Source organism: Barbatula barbatula (genome assembly GCF_947034865.1).
Source record: "Barbatula barbatula genome assembly, chromosome: 8".
NCBI lineage: Eukaryota > Metazoa > Chordata > Actinopteri > Cypriniformes > Nemacheilidae > Barbatula > Barbatula barbatula.
Window position 1 is genome coordinate 20,069,588 of NC_136771.1, and position 16,910 is coordinate 20,086,497.

The 16,910-nt window shown below is 38.4% G+C and overlaps 2 protein-coding genes across 2 annotated transcripts; both read left to right on the forward strand.

The window, feature by feature from the left end:
- The first annotated feature begins 8,489 nt into the window (after positions 1–8,489).
- Positions 8,490–11,596, forward strand: frg1 (FSHD region gene 1). The gene is made up of 9 exons (XM_079462669.1): positions 8,490–8,671; positions 8,807–8,874; positions 9,049–9,171; positions 10,272–10,329; positions 10,484–10,598; positions 10,680–10,784; positions 10,879–10,970; positions 11,093–11,203; positions 11,355–11,596. The coding sequence occupies exons 1-9, from the start codon at positions 8,610–8,612 to the stop codon at positions 11,389–11,391; spliced, it is 771 nt and encodes a 256-aa protein (XP_079318795.1). The 5' UTR covers positions 8,490–8,609; the 3' UTR covers positions 11,392–11,596.
- A 674-nt stretch (positions 11,597–12,270) lies between these two features.
- On the forward strand, positions 12,271–16,869 carry asah1b (N-acylsphingosine amidohydrolase (acid ceramidase) 1b). Its single transcript, XM_079462679.1, has 14 exons — positions 12,271–12,448; positions 12,710–12,756; positions 12,996–13,086; positions 13,330–13,416; positions 13,531–13,609; positions 13,707–13,781; positions 14,106–14,151; positions 14,386–14,530; positions 14,788–14,842; positions 15,448–15,529; positions 15,623–15,754; positions 15,835–15,958; positions 16,130–16,186; positions 16,275–16,869. Exons 1-14 carry the CDS (start codon positions 12,371–12,373, stop codon positions 16,362–16,364), a joined length of 1,188 nt encoding a protein of 395 aa, XP_079318805.1. The 5' UTR covers positions 12,271–12,370; the 3' UTR covers positions 16,365–16,869.
- Positions 16,870–16,910: the final 41 nt, after the last annotated feature.

The window sequence follows — 16,910 nt, forward strand, 5'->3', positions numbered from 1 at the left end:
ATGAGTCTTTATGGTTTTCAAAAAAGGTGCGAAAAAAGGTTCTTTGATGCCATGAGGTCCTTTCCTGCTGTCGTTTGTGAACTAAGTTTTCCCTCAGGCTTTTTCCCCAATTGCATTCACATCGCACCAGCTAAAGAAACTATTTAGTGACGTAAGCCGTTCAACAGCAACGTCATTTAAGTGCGTCCATCCAACAACGACAAACAACCAAACAGCGGAAGTTCGGTCTATCAGCATTTGCTTACGTCACGGGTCGTTCCGATAAAGAACCGTAAACATCTGAAGAACCTTTGTTTCACAAAAGGTTCTTTGTGGTGAAACGGGTTGTTAAGATTATGAAAAGTAAGAAAGAGATGGTTCTTTAAAGAACCCTTGAATGAATGGTTCTTTGTGGAACCAAAAATGGTTCTTCTATGGCATCGCTGTGAAGAACCTTTTAAGCAGTGGTGCAGGGTCACATTTTTCAGTCAAAAAGTCTGTGACCCCACAATAATATACCAGTATTAAAAAATGTTTAAATGATTTAACACAACTGTTTCTAAAATATCATCAGAAAATACAGCAATAATGTGATAAAAGCATAGTTCACCCAATGTCACCCTCGTGTCATTCCAAACCTGTAAGACTTTCTTCTGCAGAACACAGAAAACTGATATTTTGAAATACATTGGTAACCGACATCAGACTCAAGGAAGAGAAAGGTGCAGATGTAATATATGGTACCTGTAATTTACATATTACATATTATATATTTTTGCTATTGAAATAAAACAAATGATCCTGTGCCTAGATCAGTCCACCCAGATATTAACATTAGCATTAGCCTGGTTCTGAAATCACAGAGCCTCACTGTGAGGCATTGGCCCCCGCTGGTTAACTCGTGCAAAGAGGGGCAGTACACATGGTGGCGCTGAATGATTTACAGGGCTGTCGATCCCTGAGCAACTGGAGTAGCTGTGACTCCCATCCAACAGCATCTTTAATGAATGGAGAGAGTGTTAAAAATACACAGGTTGTCAATTATTGAACATCTTCCCTCTCATGTGCCAGGGCCCGTTCGATCCCGTTTATTGGCCTCCTACCTGTCTTTCTTTTTTCAGTTTTTGCCCTCATTTCAAACCTGTCTTGTCTCACGCCATAACCCCTCCCGATTGTTTTCTTGTTTGCTGAACATTTTTCCTTCGTGTATGGTTTGCATAAAACTTATAACACATTTTTTATATTTCATAAAATGCCACAAAATCTCTGGCCCCCTGGATCATCTTGGGGGGCCCCCGGTTCGACATCCGCCATGCAAAAAGATTATGGGTAAAAGAGGACCGAGCTGTTAAAGTGTTAAATTATAAAACTAGTCAAAATATAAAGCATCAAGTTCTTTGCTTCTTCACCTTTGAAAGAATGGTTCACTCGGAAATGAAAGCTCTGTCATCATTAACAGGCGATATGTCATTCCTTTATCCGTGGAACACGAAAGGAAATCAGCAGTGATCGGGGGTGTCGACCTTTAAAAGGAAAGTGGGAAATCCAACTATTCAAAGTTCTATGAAGCCATGTAACTTTGTGTGAAATTCTTGCTCTATGTTGTTAAATTATGTGTTGTTTTCTCAAACTAAAGGTAAGCTTTCAAACAACGTTTGCACTTCTGTATGTATAAACACCAGTTCACTTATGAGAACCTCTCATTCCTGTTTATTAAAACTTGCTTCTGTAGCTCCTGTGTATTTAAGTACTTTCGATCAGGTACAAAACGTTTCTTCTGAAACGGCTGAAAGCCACGCACAGTTGGGGAGGGCCGCCTCCAGACAGACAATACAATTTAGTGTCCTGGCCACCAACAACAGCCATTAAACAGAAAGTTTTCAGGGTTGGGTAAATCAGAACCCAAAAACTTCTGTATCTGATGACTTATGCTGAATTTGGTTATGGTTGTTAAGTGTGACAAATGGCTTATAGTGAGGTTGTATATACCTCTTATTACCGTTCATTGTGTGACTAGCTGAGATAATAATAAAATCAATACCCGCTACACTGTAGTCATCATATAAGATTAATGATGGGAGAGTGAGTCATATATTAATGATATGGATGTGCTATTGCCCAATATTGCAGTATTGTATGTCACGGAGTGGAGAGAATAAGAATTTCTTATGTGCGTACATACTGCCCCCTACAGGTTTATTTAAATCTTGTCCTCAGAGTGTTGTAGGTAAAAACAGAAATATGATGAGTTATGATGCAAAACTCCTACGTGTTACATGAAACAAAAGGGACAAAGCAATGCGCTCATCAGACAAGAATGTGTTCCTAAAAAAGAAAATGTTATTGATTGATATTTGATTGAAAATGATATTTTTTTTCACGTTTTGTCACCCGTGCCTTATCACTTCTTTAACCTCTATGTGCACTGGAAGCTTCTGTCACTAAGACAAATTCCTTGGGTGTCTATACACTTGGCAATAAAGCTCTTTCTGATTCTGATATATATATATCTATATAGATATATATATAGATATATATTTATATACAGTGTCATTTACATAACAGTGTGGTGATGCTAGTTTGACCGTGTTTGTGCTCTAGCAAGCAAATTAGAAGGTCTTTCAATAAACACTTCAAAACAGTCTATGATCACAGCAACTTTAGAGCCGAATGCTTGCCTGACTGCCATCGGCAGTGTGGCTTGTAGTACCTGTCGCTCCAGCCACTCGATCAAAAACTCCAATCTGTCATGAAGTATGCCCATTCATTTGTGCCAAACTCAAGAAACAGTGGTATGAGAAATATTGAACCTGAAAGTCAAACCCTTTAGAGGAAGGTTTAGTCTCAACCTCATTAAAACTAAAATTAGCTGTTTACATTTGGAAAGCACAGACAAATGACCACCGTCTCACACAGCTGTAAAACCTGCATTAACACCAAGAAGTTGGCCAGCCCAGTGTAAAACTTTGTCATGTCTTCATTCTTCTGGAAAGAGTCTAGGCTAAACTGGGTCTCCAGTACTTTAGTCCTAAGGTCATGCAGCTCTGTTGTGGTTTACTTATGAACATTTTCCATCCTCTCAATGCCATCCATGGTTAGGTCTGTCTGACATCCTCCATCTGCATAAAATATGACTGCGGGCAAAAGGGTTACTCAATGAATTTACACAGCTAATTGCTCTCCGTGTCTTCTAAGTAGTTAATATTATTTCAAAATATTAAGTAAGTTTATTTTCAGGATGATATTTCTAAACACTGCACTAGTGTTTAGCTATTCTATTGTGTGAGCCAAATAAAAGGTTAACATTATAATTTTGTTGTCAGAATCCCATATGCGGTACACAACTGATTTGGTTATGAACGTTCTGTTGCTAAAGTTTTTCAAAGTGGTCTATAGATAGACATATCATGTATTGTTTATGTTACTGTTATGGTAATTCAAATGATTATGCAGTCAAATGATAAAAAGTGAACGGGTGCAGCGAACGAGTATGTTTTTGTGGATCTCTATAATGATGGGTTTGGCTCTGTTAATAACATGTGATTATAAAGAGACTTGTGGTTCTTTGCTTTAAAAAGACTCTAGGACCATAATTCAACATTTATTAACTCTACTCTGCGTTTAGGACAACGATCTATTATTTGATTACCATGATTTTATTATTTGTGTACACCCCAAATAAATGTTTGGATTTTCTTTTCCATCTGAATGTGCCAGCTACCCTGGGATCTTAGTCCTGCTGGTGAATGATGGGTGCTTTGTGTATGTCGGTGCGACAGCTGACACGGAGCTTGTAAGAGAAAAGTTATCAGCATTTCACGGAGGAAGGGTCAAGAAATCTTCTTATGGGAGAAAATGTTGAGAGAGGGAAGATAGAACGTAAGAGAGAGAAATGCTGGGCCGGAGAAGTCTGGTCTGTTACCTCCTCCTAAAGCGTTGAGTGGGAATTTCGCGGCTAGTTATTTGTGGCGTGATCCCTTCCCCTTCAAATCAAAGTGAGAAATTGGCTGAGCCCTATAAGTGACTCTAGCTTGTAGTCTGTTTGAGGGTAGAAACCCATGGCAGAGAGAAATAGCTCAGCTTGGGTAAAGTATGTGAGGGCTCTCCACATCTCTTCTGCACTGCATACAACCGTTCGGTATGGATTATTTTGCCAGAAGCCATTGACCAAACAGCTGTGTTTCGATAATCCAAAATTCTGAGGGTTTGTTTTAGGTCTAAAATCCCAAACGTGTCTTGCTCAAAGAATCAAGCAATATTTACAAGTTTGACTAAAATGCTTGTAATTCATAAATATATTGTTGTTGTGCTATTTTGCCAAACTTATTATGTTCCTGGAACCATTTTTTTAAATCCTGACTAAATTTGTGTCTATCAAATTGTTGTAACCCTTGTTATACTATAGAAACCTGAAATGTCTTCATAGAGCAGTGACATAGGCCTATGCATATTTAATTTTTAAAACATCTTGGATTATAGTTTTTATTTAATTCAATACAATTGATATAAATAGTAGGCCTAATAATAAATTAATATTCATATAAATTAAATATCAAGTAAATTAATATATTATTATATACAAACAGAAGTTAACTTCAGGCCAGGCAGGTGCATCCCGATCATGAATGTAGTCAGTAAGTTCTCTAAAATTGTGTTTTACTGTATTCAGGCTATAGTTTTTAACCCAAATGTGTGTTTTTCTGACTCTCGATTTATCTTTACGAATCTGACTCTCGATTTATCCAATAATTTGTCAGCAAATCCCGGAGACCAAGGTCATGACAGACTAATGCTTAAAATAACAAGATGTGACATAATATTCTGCATTTAGCCGAGGGGTAAAGATTGCACCCCAGATATATGTTTACTTGAAGAGGCTGTCGTGCCCATATCAGCATGCACATCAAAGTCAGCAACAAGAAGTTAAAAGTCAGATGGGTTTATTCGATATGTCATAGAGTCAAAGGTGAGATAGAGAGACTGACATTCAGGAACAAAATCTGCAGCAAGCTCTGGGACCTCTGCTTCATAGACCAACATTATAAGCTACGAGTCCAAAGATCACCTGCTCCTCACTGTCAATCACTCCGATCCGGCTGAATTCATTTCCCATTAACACATCCGTGCCCAGGAAGGCACAAAGACCCTGAGCTACCCAGAAGCGTCTGCCTGCCAGCGCCAAAAATCACTTAAAGTCTGCCACAGTGAGCAGATACGGTCCCATTAGCAGCTGCATTCTCTGGCCCTGCGTTCTCTCTCGCTTCCTCTGTCAGTTACTGTCAAATATGGGAACGCGCTGTTCCCCCCTGGAGGTTTTCTGGAAGAGAAACTGTCGGAATCTCTCACGCAGCAATATTCTGTAACACCTCGGGGGGCAGCGTTATCATCTCGCCCATCTTGCATCTCCACTGAGAATTTCACTAACAGTACAAGCAAGCACGATGTGTGAGGTGCGTCACCGTAACACGGCTGAGAAAAACTGAGACATGCAAAGAAACAAGGGTGTCTAGTGGCAAAACAGGTGTTTTTGCAAGAAAGGTTTATTGTTACTATTATTATGGATGTCTTGCATCTCTAAAAGCATATACTAATAAAAAAATAAACTAGCTGAAAATTCCCTTTCACATGAACCATGGTTTAACTAACCGTAGTTTTGTGGTTTTATTTGTAGTAGCTAAACCACATAAGCACAACTGTACTGTGGTCTCAAAACAATAAGCATTGTTTAACCATGGTAATGGTAATACAATTTTAATTTAAAATAAAACTATAAAAAACTATGGGTAATTTTCCAAAGGGACTGTTTGTTGAAGGTTATACGGAACGTTTCAAATACAACTTTCATTCATTTTGCTTTGTTCTGGAAAATCACATTGTGGAGCAAATTTCATTAGAGTCGCCAAATTGAATGTGGCTCAGTGCCGAATTTATGCCCTGGTCAAAGCCAGAATAAACATATGCTGGCTCATAAACAAGTCACGTTAATCAGAATGGTAGTGATAGTTGTGATTTGAAGCAGGTCTCAAAGGAACACCTGTCTTTTATTCGATTTTTATTATTCTGGTTAAGAATAACAGGTGGTTCTAGAGTTGATATTCATGCCAAAAATGAAACACATTTTTCCCACTTACACTGACATTTTGTGTGTGTGTGTGTGTGTGTGCATGTGTTTGTGTGGGAGTCCACACAAGGTGCCCCAGAACTGTTGTTTTAGGCGGAGCGCTCAGAGTGCCTGAAGTTGAAAAAAACAGAAAAGCGTTTGACGTCATGTGCGCTTTTTTCCATTGGTCAAACGAATGAGAGGTGAGGCGGGGCGTCACCAAACAACAAACCAAAGTTGAGACCGCTCGCTGGACCGCACAGGTGTTTCGGTGGTTACCCAACAACATAAATAAATGCTTCTTTTGGTGACTCTTTGCAAAAAGAGAGTTTTTCGAACATGAAAAGGGAGTTCTGTCTGATCGCACTAATTTCATTTATTTTTATTTTTGGGTGAACTGTCTCTTTAAGCTCAACCCTAAGCGGTTTTCTAACTAGTGACCCAGCGATGAGACTCGGGCACACCAACAAGGAGGCTGACATCAGTTGCTCATGTGCCTCCTGAGGTTTATATACTGCACCAGTCGTTCCAGCTGGCAACTAAATTTTAGCAATTATGTTTGGTGATGCTAGTGGTGCAGAAATTATATGCTTCAACATGACTTCTGGCTTCTACTTGTTGGTAATCGTACATGGTCACAGTCATTCTATCGGACTAGGCACTCTGTCATGGTTTGTATTCGTTTGAAAGTCAGACCAATCACTATCTATAACCAACTACCTGACTGATGGCTCGCAACATGAGAGAAATTGAAATACCAAGAAAATAACACTATATATTAAGGCATTCCTCCCCACACTCAACGCCCCCCTATTCCCAATTGGTTTGTGTCTCATTCAACAGCAATGCTGGCTAAGGATGGAAAATAATGTATTGCACTTGAGAGTCAGAGGTTATGAGGCCGGACTTTTCAACAAGGGCAGGAGAAAGACACCCACCACACACAAACATCTCATTAAACATCCCGCGTCTTATCATTTATGATTATACGTCTCCACTGCCTTCCCATAGCTTTCCTCTACAATTTTGCAAAACATAATCTTTAGCATTTAATGTAGCTTTTAATTTAAAAGCGTCCATCCCTGTAGAAAAATAATGCTGATTCCATTTACTGGGAAACGCCTGAATGCATTACTTTTTTGGCAGGTAATTTCTGTGTGTTTTGGGAGCATGTTTAAAAGCTCCCTCTCTCTATAGTGTGAGTGTGGCATATCTGGCATCAATTGAGGTTTTGCATGCCCTCCACATGTAAGTTCTCTTTGCCCTTCCTCCACCCTGTTCAAACCTGCTTGCATTTAAATGTCTGTCTGTCTCTGTTTATTTGACTTCCTGACAGTTTACGATTTGTTCCTCAACAGGCCACTCTTTAATGATTGTCATTAGCAGTAGGTTGATCTTCAGGGGACTGTTCCTGTCCGGCTGATTCGAGTGGATGGATTCAATAGACCTTCAAAATGCAGAACAGACCTGAAGGAATTCCGGGAATGCGTGGCCTTGTTTTTATATCCCGGTGGGGATCCTAAACCTGATTGCACACCAACTCACGGAGACTCGTGTCACCGTGGGGACAAAAATTTGAATCCCAATGAGCATAAAAAGTATAAATTGTACAGAACGATATTAACAGTATATATCTAAAAATGCAAAAAAGTTTTCTATGATCTTAAGGTTTAGGGGTAGGGTTAGGGGATCAAATATACAGTTAGTAAAGTATACAAATCATTACGCCTATGGACTGTCGCCACTGAGATAATAAACCAGACATTTGTGTGTGTGTGTTATTACAGTGATCTGGTGAGGTTTAAAATAAGAGGGCTCTGCCATGTTCAGGGTTATTTTGGTTTAAATAGTGGTTCGTTCATGGTAGACACTCTGTCTGGAGTGCAACTCTGCCTGGAGACACTGACTTGGCCTGTCTCTCTCTCCTTCTCTCTCTCTCTCTCTCTCCTTCTCTCTCTCTCTCTCTCTCACTCGCTCTCACTCGCTCTCTCTCTCTCTCTCTCTCCTTCTCTCTCTCTCTCTCTCTCTCTCCTTCTCTCTCTCTCTCTCTCTCACTCGCTCTCACTCGCTCTCTCTCTCTCTCTGTTGTTTAAAAACCAATCTGGCAATTACAATGTTTTCTGGAACACCCTAACCATGGAAGGAGCAACATTAGCACACATGCAAGTTTTCTTGAATTAGACACATTAAACGTTATTCATAAAATTAATTTATTACTATTTAGTCAGATTATCTAAAGACGATTACTGCTTGTTCAGTAAATGCATGCACTCTAGCTAAATTAAGAAAAAGACATTCAAGGAACAAGACCCTTGCTCTGTGTGATGGTTGTGGGTTCAGAAGCCAGGTAACACACGTGCTAATAAAAACATCGATTTGAATAAAACTTTATGCAGTACCTCCGCCGACCAATGCGTGTCGCACTTCTTTCCAGACTTACGGTTAACCGCAATCTTCTCGGCCACCGTACAAACGCGCAACTGTTGCAGGTCCTGCTCCAAATAACAATCACAAACGCGTTATTATCATCATGGCTGAGTACTCACATGTGAAATCCACCAAACTGGTTCTGAAAGGTTTAAACGACAAGAAGTAAGGCTTTATTTACAAAGTCCGTCCTGTCGAACATCTGTATGAATATATACGTTAGCATTAATACTAAGTTACTATTCATTTAAACCTCCCTTTTTCTGTTGACGTTAATGTTTTGTCTTCCACATTGTGTAGAAAAAAGAAAAGGAACAAGGACAAAAAGAGAAAAAGAGACGATGGACTGGACAAGCCGGATATTGTTGGTGTGTGCACGTTACTTTGTTATGTATTAGTTCTTTCGATGTGTGTTCAGTGTGTCTATTTGAAAGATTCTCACGTGCTAGCTTGCCTATTTAGGTTTCTTCTTATTTAAATTTCTATAGACAATCCTGTCTTACACTCACAAATGAATCTCATGCATTTCTTATGTGTTTCAGGAGGATGGTGGGCAGTGAAGAGTTTCGGTGAAATCACAGGCACTGTGGCCATTGAGATGCAAAGCAACTCTTACATTCATGCTTTGGACACTGGGCTCTTCACAGTAGGAGCTCCACATAAAGGTACTGACAGAGCCGACATTCAGTTTTCTCTATACTTCTCTATTCTTCTATATATGCATCTACATGAAAAAAGTTGTTCTTTGCCTTTTGATTAATACCTCAGATACTTAACACACCAATATTTGACTGTTGTAAACAAACCAGATTAAAATCAATGCTGAAAATATCATCACGTATAGATTGTATTACTTTCATTTTCATGGAGACCTTAGATCACACTTCCTTTGTCTAATAGTATGTTGATAAACATTTTATTCATTTTATTGCAGCGTTTTCCTCTCAGGTCCTCACCAGGCCTACAGATCTTGCTTTTGATTGAATACAATCTGGAACTAAAAAAAACTAGATACGTATGTTCATGTTTTGCAGTATATCTCGCAAAATAAGTGAAGTACCTTAAAGCTCCAGGTGAATCTGCTGTGCAATTACACCACGGTGTAATTTTTCAAATAGTCACGTCATTTGCCTTTTATATTGTCTTTTAAATTGAAAAGGTCCCTCTAATGGTGTGGAACAAATAAGTCTCTGTGGTAGAGGCGGCTAGTTGTTGCTTTTCCCCGTCCCTCCCAGTATGGAGGGATTTTAAAACCTGAATAATGTTATGGATCGTCAGCCTCTATTACCAAAGTCGTCCATGCAATGCACAGAGCAATTACATAGTTCAGTTAGCAGGAGGAGGAGGGGTTTGTGATTGTTTTTTCCAGCCTCATTTTCTATTCCGCACTGACCGTTGGCTATAAGGATCCGTCTGTACTTCATCCTCGAAGATTTGTGCACGCTACCTAAAATCAATTTAGTTTAGTGGTGAAACTGTACGGCAGGGAGAATCAGTAAAAGTGTCATTGACACCCACTTCATGACCAATGCACAAGTATTCTGACTGTGACTTTTCATAGCTTGAAGACACTTACAGATTTCATTTTTTAATAATTCATGATTTCTTCGAGCATGGAAAATAGAATATATCAGCTTTCCGATTTAATCTTTCCTTTGATTCAGTCATGCTAGGCTGGTGAAAATACTGCAGTGCTTTTATCTAGCCACATAGTTTAGTGTTATGGACTGATCTTTTTGTAAAAAAATCTCTCTTGTGTTTGCAGAGGATGACGGTCCAGATCCCCCTGAACAGTTCACTGCTGTCAGACTTTCAGACTCCAGGTAACTAGCAAAGCCTTTTAACATTACTTTCTCTAACAATTTTTAACACTATCAATTATTACTAAATTAACTATAATCATTGTGGTATCTGAGACTCTCTGAGAACAGGTTTTTTGTGTGACTGACGTTTCTTACCCGTTTTGCTGGTTTGTAGGATTGCGCTGAAATCAGGTTATGGGAAGTATTTAGGTTTAAACGCAGATGGTGTTGTGATTGGACGATCAGATGCCATCGGTTCCAGAGAGCAGTGGGAGCCAGTGTTTCAGGATGTAAGTCAATCCACCTGCAATAATTAAAATACGTGATTTTAAACCATCTTTGCAGGGTCTTAAATTGTTTGTTTTCCTTAGGGTAACTTGGCCTTGCTTGCTGCGAACAGCTGCTTCATCTCATACAGCGAGAACGGAGACATAGTGGCCCACAACAAGACAGCTGGAGATGATGAAATGATCAAGGTGGTTTTCTTCCTCCTGATCATATATGCAGGATTACGATAAATTCACCTGTGTTTTCATGAAGGTTGTCAACATGCTGTTCTCTCATTCACAGATCCGTTCATGTACTGAAAAAGAGGTGAAGACGAAGGACGATATTGCAGAAGAGGATATGGGTGATGTCAAGTGCTGTGAGGTCAACTATGTGTGAGTGGCTGCATTTACGTTTTCAATTATATGAATAATGGAAGTTTGGAATTAAATATTTTTGAGTTTTTATGTCTATATGAGTATTAGTGATAACGATTCACTACTATTTTTTGCCTTAGGAAGAAATTTCAGAGTTTTCAGGATCGGAAGCTGAGGGTGAATGAGGGAGAAAGCGGCATCCTGAAAAAAGCCAGAACAGATGGAAAATTTCATGAAACCCTGCTGGATCGGTAGTACCTACTTTCATTTAGCTTTGTGAATGTCTGCTCAAGATGTGTGCTTCTATGTTTATCATAGAAAATGGGCTATCAGACCTGCAAACATGTTACAAACACTTTGATTGTACATTTATTGAGAGATGATGTTTTCCCTTCCCTGTAGGAGAGCCAAGATGAAAGCTGACCGATACTGCAAGTGAAAACAGACGATACTTTGCCTTAATGACGACTTTTTGCTTTTTTATTTAAGCCTATTCACAGGAAAACATGTTTTTAGTTTTTAAAAGTTAACTGTATTGATAGAGTATCAGCCATCCGTATTTTACTTGACATTTGTTTCATTTTCCAGATTAAAAAGTGTTTTTCAGTTAAGTTTCTATGTCTATTTATAAAGTCGTTTAGTAGAAACCTTTGCCCCAAGCAATTTATAATATATATTATTAACATATGAACAAATTTAGACTATAATATAATATACTTAAATAAAGATTTATATTAATTAGTATCCGTTTAGATCCATATATATTATATATCAATTAAACATTCCACATTAAGGATATCTTTATTGAAGAAAAAAGACAAAACTCATCCCCAGTATCTGAAATTATTTAAAATGTCTCAATTATATTTGCATCATGACCAAACAATGGACAAACGTCTAGTCATGTGTCATGTTCACTGCAGTCTGACCTTTAAACAAGCATGTTCATTTGTCCGGTGTTAAGCACAGTATGCATTACAACATCAATATTGACCGTTTTCGAATCTGCTCTTTGTTTACTGGAGAAATGTTTCACTAAACCGCGTATCATATGTTTTATAAGCTTGTTGTTGCACTCCCCTCTACGTCCAGTAGATGGCGTGACATTGTCATGATGTTTCCAACCACAAGATGTGCGGTCTTTAAAAAGAGATCTTTTTATTCTCCTCTTTTGTCCATAAAAATGTACAATTTTCTAAATTGAATACAAATGAGCAGCATTACAGTATAGGTAAGCTAGAAAAGTTCAAACCCTTAACCATAAAGTGTCAAGTCATGTTTTGCCACTGTTTGGTAACTGCTGCGTGTGGTAACTCCCCCAGTGTCTCGAGGATTTGCTCATATCGTCCGTCACGAGGCTCATCAGCACTTCCGCGTTCTCGGACGCGTTTCTGAAATCAGTGACAGCTCGCTTGAAGATGTTCACTAAATTCAACTTTTGTTGTTTTCTTCTTACATATATATTTTTGTGCTTGTCTGCGCAATATGTACCGCCGGTAAGTAACAGCTGTGAAGTTGATGAAGTTCGATGTATAGGTCATTGTATAGAGTATAAACAAATGTATAGAGCTCAAAACAAACAGATGCAATATATTTCATTGGATACAAAAATCTGTGTTTACTGTATTACTATAACACTTTAACGGCATTTTAATACCGCAACCTATATAGTTTAATATAGTTTCATGAATGAAAAGTTGCTTAATCTCTAGCATTTGTTTAGTGGATATGCTTATTGATGTATTGTCATATTACAGTACACAGAAGAGTGCAGAAGTGGAATGTATCCTCCGAACGGCCCAACGTAAGTTTGTATATTTTATCCCCTGCATAAAGAACAGTGCTGTAAGAGTATTGATGAAACCTCTATTAGTAAATGTGTTGAGTTGCTTGTACTTGATGTTTTGTAACAACGGGGCAAGAATACGTCATTGTTTTGCAAATATTATGGCTGTTATATCATATTAGTTGCTTGACCGCTAAAAGTGTGACATCTCTTGAGATGAGAGTAATGAAGTCTGGTTTTGGATCTCTGTGTTTAAGATTCAAAGGTGATGTTCCCTGGTACACCGTTGATCTGGATCTGCCACCGAGCAAGAGATGGACAAATGTCATTACGGATAAAAAGAACTACGTGAGTTGATATCCTCATTTTAAATAAGTTTACGATTCATCAAACAAGTCAAAGTGCCATAAAACAGATGATCTTGATCTTCAGTTGCCGTGGTAGATTTCAAGTGTCAGACCATTTTCACATCGATCAACTTGAGTGAACTGTAAACCATAAAAGCCGCAAGACTCAACATCACATCATCGGTGCATGTTCTTGAACAACTTTTTAAAAAGATTTACTAAACTGATTTGCTTCGTTTTTTAGATGGTGAGCATGATTCAGGCTATCAGAGATCTAGCAGACGCCTTCGTTCCAAGTGGGAAGCTCATTGAACTAGTAGACCATGATTTGGTGAGTGCGGAGGAATATCCTTGAATGGTAGACACGTTCACACTTCCACCAATGCTCATTTTGGACAGACGCACTGACCTTTTAACAGTAACAGTGTTATGTGCGTTTCTCCAGCCCTTGATGGTCAACACTCTTCCTTATCCGTTTAATGAAGAGATGAAGGGAGTTGCAGCCGCGTCGGGTGTTCCCTTGGGTATGCTGTATAAAACCATATTTGCTTGTTTCTTTTTTCACACTGAACCCTAAAGCACGTTCTGATCACAACATGAACTGCTCTTTCTTTAATGCAGGTGAGGTGATGCTCTTCAATATATTTTATGAGGTGTTCACCGTATGCACTTCATTGGTTGCAGAAGATGTAAACGGTGAGGTTTACAGTAAAGTGTCATTCATAAACATTAGTTAATGCATTGAAGAGTGTATGTTAGTTAATACAAGTACAGTTGTTTGTTGTGCAATTATGTCAGATAATTGTGTATTAGCAGATTTTGTATGTATTCGCAAGTGTTGAAATTGCCGTGTGCTAAGGAATAATGTTAATACATGCTAATGTAGTAAACAGTAAACAAATTAAGACACATTTGTTACTATTTTTGTTTCCTGTAGTTTTATGTCATTTGCATATAAAAACAACACATTGTGAGATTTGTGTAAACTTCGCCCTAAAATCTTTCATACATTGACCGCAGGCGATCTGATCCATGCCAGAAATCTGGACTTTGGACTTTTCATGGGGTGAGTTCTGTCTTTTGTTGGTTTTTGTTGTTCATCCTCCTACATTGTTATGTAAATCTTTCTAGGTAAACTGTTAAAATCCATTCTTACTGCTTACACCAAAACAGTTAAGAAAAAAATATCTTAAACCACAAATAGATTACATAACACATTACAATAAAACATATTTAAGTTGGATACTTAAAAAAAAAAGACGACGTTTGCATTAAATTGTGTTGTTGTCTGTGCTTACAGATGGGATGTGAAGAACAGAACATGGATCATAACAGACAAGCTGAGGCCGCTGGTTGTCAACGTTGACTTCAGACGAAATAACCATACCGTCTTTAAATCCACCAACTTTGCTGGATATGTTGGCATGCTGACTGGCATTCGCCCGGTGAGGACGCAGAGACAATTAACGTGATATAGTCAGTCTTAGTGTATGAGATGATATATACAGCCAGATGTATTTGCTTAATTTTATATGCAGACATTTAAAACTGGGATACATCCATAATGACTGTTGTTTTTTGTTTCACTTCTGCATTTTTACAGGATGTGATTCTTAAGAGAATTGTGAAAGCTAGGATTGTTTAGCAGTAATGTAATTCCCTCTGTTGTTCACTGTTTCTCTGTATTGTCTTGCCTTTGTAGCACACATTCACTCTCACTATGAATGAGCGATTCAGTCTTGACGGAGGGTACATTGGTAAGCCTTTATTCCTCCTCCTGATATTTGCAGAGTCATATGATGTAAACATGCTGAATAATCTCAGGCTGTGTCCGAAATCGCACACTGTGATAGTACGTACTGAATTTGTATACGTACCTACCTATCGGCCGTTAAAACAGTATGTTCTATATAGTATGAGTGAGAGTAGTATAAATATATTTTGGACATAATTTTGTTTTATGGTCATGTGACCCATATGCTCTTTGACGTATGATAAAAGCATCATTTTGACAAGAGAAATTCATTAATTGGCACTTAAACTGATGTTTTTTTTTGCTATATTTATTTGATTTGAAATTTGACCGTTGCTCAGCTCCCGTGGCATCATGGGATAGATAAGTGTCCATCCGATCCCCACTCACGAATCTCAGCTCAAGTATTAGACCATCTGTGTATTCCTCGCCTACGGTTTCGGACATGCTATTCAAGACTCATACTCATTTTCGCCTACTGTACGGTATGGAAGTAGGCGATTTTGGACTCAGCCACAGTCTTTGGAGGTTTTTTTGTTTGTTTCTTTGGCCTGATTATTGGTGGAAAGCAAACAAGTGTAATTGTTCTAAAGTGTGTATTTATTCCAGGGATCTTGGAGTGGATTCTGGGGAAGAGAGATGGCACATGGATGAGTTTTTTGACTCGCTCTGTACTGGAGAATGCCACCAGGTGAATTCTGAAAGCTTGCAAGGCGATATTTCAGGAATCATGTCAGTGATAGGTGTCATTATCAACTAAGATGTTGTATGTGTGTTTCTTTAGTTATGAGAATGCCAAAGCCATGCTGTCTGACACTAAGCTCCTGGCTCCGGCCTACTTCATCCTTGGAGGAAACCAGACAGGCCAGGCCTGCATTATTACCAGATCCAGAACGCAAAGCCTCAATCCACTAGAGTGAGTCTATTCTTTGCTGTCATACACGTAGTTAATGTGTTATTTTTTCCCCACATTTTAACAGTTTCTCTATATTTCAGGTTAGATGTAAAGAAAGGCAGGTGGTACGTGTTGGAGACTAACTATGACCACTGGAAAGCGCCTCTGTTTTTAGATGACCGGAGAACTCCTGCTATGAAATGCATGAATCAAACCACACAAGCTGTGAGTTCTGGGGTTTCTGTAAACTTTATTCATAAGATTGTTTGAATGTTTGTTGTGTGTTGTTATTACAAATTTGCAAGTTAAACACTTAATAAACTAAATAAACAACCTTTGAACACTGCTGTTCAGGTGAAATAAGAAAAGTTGCAATTCTGTATTTTTCTCTTTCAGAATATCTCTATAAAGACGGTCTATGATGTCCTCTCAACCAAGCCAGTCCTAAATAAAGTAGGTTTATGAATCTGTAATTTCTAGTTTCTGTATGTCAGAGTTTTAGCATTTTTGAGTTAATTCTGTCTCTCGTGGTGCTGTGCAGTTGACCACATACACTACTATCATGGAGGTGTCCAAAGGATCATTGGATTCTTTCATTCGTGACTGCCCCAACCCCTGCATGCCATGGTAACAGGTTCCATCAAGACCTGCTGCACCGTTGGGATATTCTTCTGCACAGCTAGAGATATCAGCAGTCAGATGTCACTTTTGAACATCACTAATTTTAAAGGTTATGCACCGGTTTTTGGAACAATGTTTTGAGTTCATAATCCAAAAACATACATTTTAGAGTAACTAATACACTTTTCTCAACAGGTAAATAAGAATGTATAAATTGCACTGATATTGCTCAGAACTTTAACTGATTAATTGTGATTTGGGGTTTTATATAATGGTTTTATTTGTAACTATTTGCATACAGAAATGTACTGGGGAACATTTTAATGTGATAAGCACTACTTGTGTGCCAGCTTTGTTTTATTTTGTCTGTTAAACTGAAGCGTGTTATATTGCTACAATGGAAAATGATCAATCAGAAGAAACAAATGTATATGATTTCTATACTACAGCAGTGTGCAGAAAGTCACATGCGGAAACGGTATTAACAACTGTGGAAATAAACTCAGAAAACTTGCCTTTGCTACACTTTTTGCCAAATACACAAAAGATTGCAGCA

Excerpts from the sequence above, each read along its gene's own strand:
- frg1 (XM_079462669.1), top strand. The coding sequence starts at position 8,610 with ATGGCTGAGTACTCACATGTGAAATCCACCAAACTGGTTCTGAAAGGT. Across the intron at positions 8,875-9,048 it reads GGACAAGCCGGATATTGTTG|GAGGATGGTGGGCAGTGAAG; the intron begins GTGTGTGCACGT and ends TATGTGTTTCAG. Across the intron at positions 10,971-11,092 it reads TGCTGTGAGGTCAACTATGT|GAAGAAATTTCAGAGTTTTC; the intron begins GTGAGTGGCTGC and ends TTTTTGCCTTAG.
- asah1b (XM_079462679.1), top strand. The coding sequence starts at position 12,371 with ATGTTCACTAAATTCAACTTTTGTTGTTTTCTTCTTACATATATATTT. Across the intron at positions 13,087-13,329 it reads TTACGGATAAAAAGAACTAC|ATGGTGAGCATGATTCAGGC; the intron begins GTGAGTTGATAT and ends TTCGTTTTTTAG. Across the intron at positions 15,530-15,622 it reads GTACTGGAGAATGCCACCAG|TTATGAGAATGCCAAAGCCA; the intron begins GTGAATTCTGAA and ends GTGTTTCTTTAG.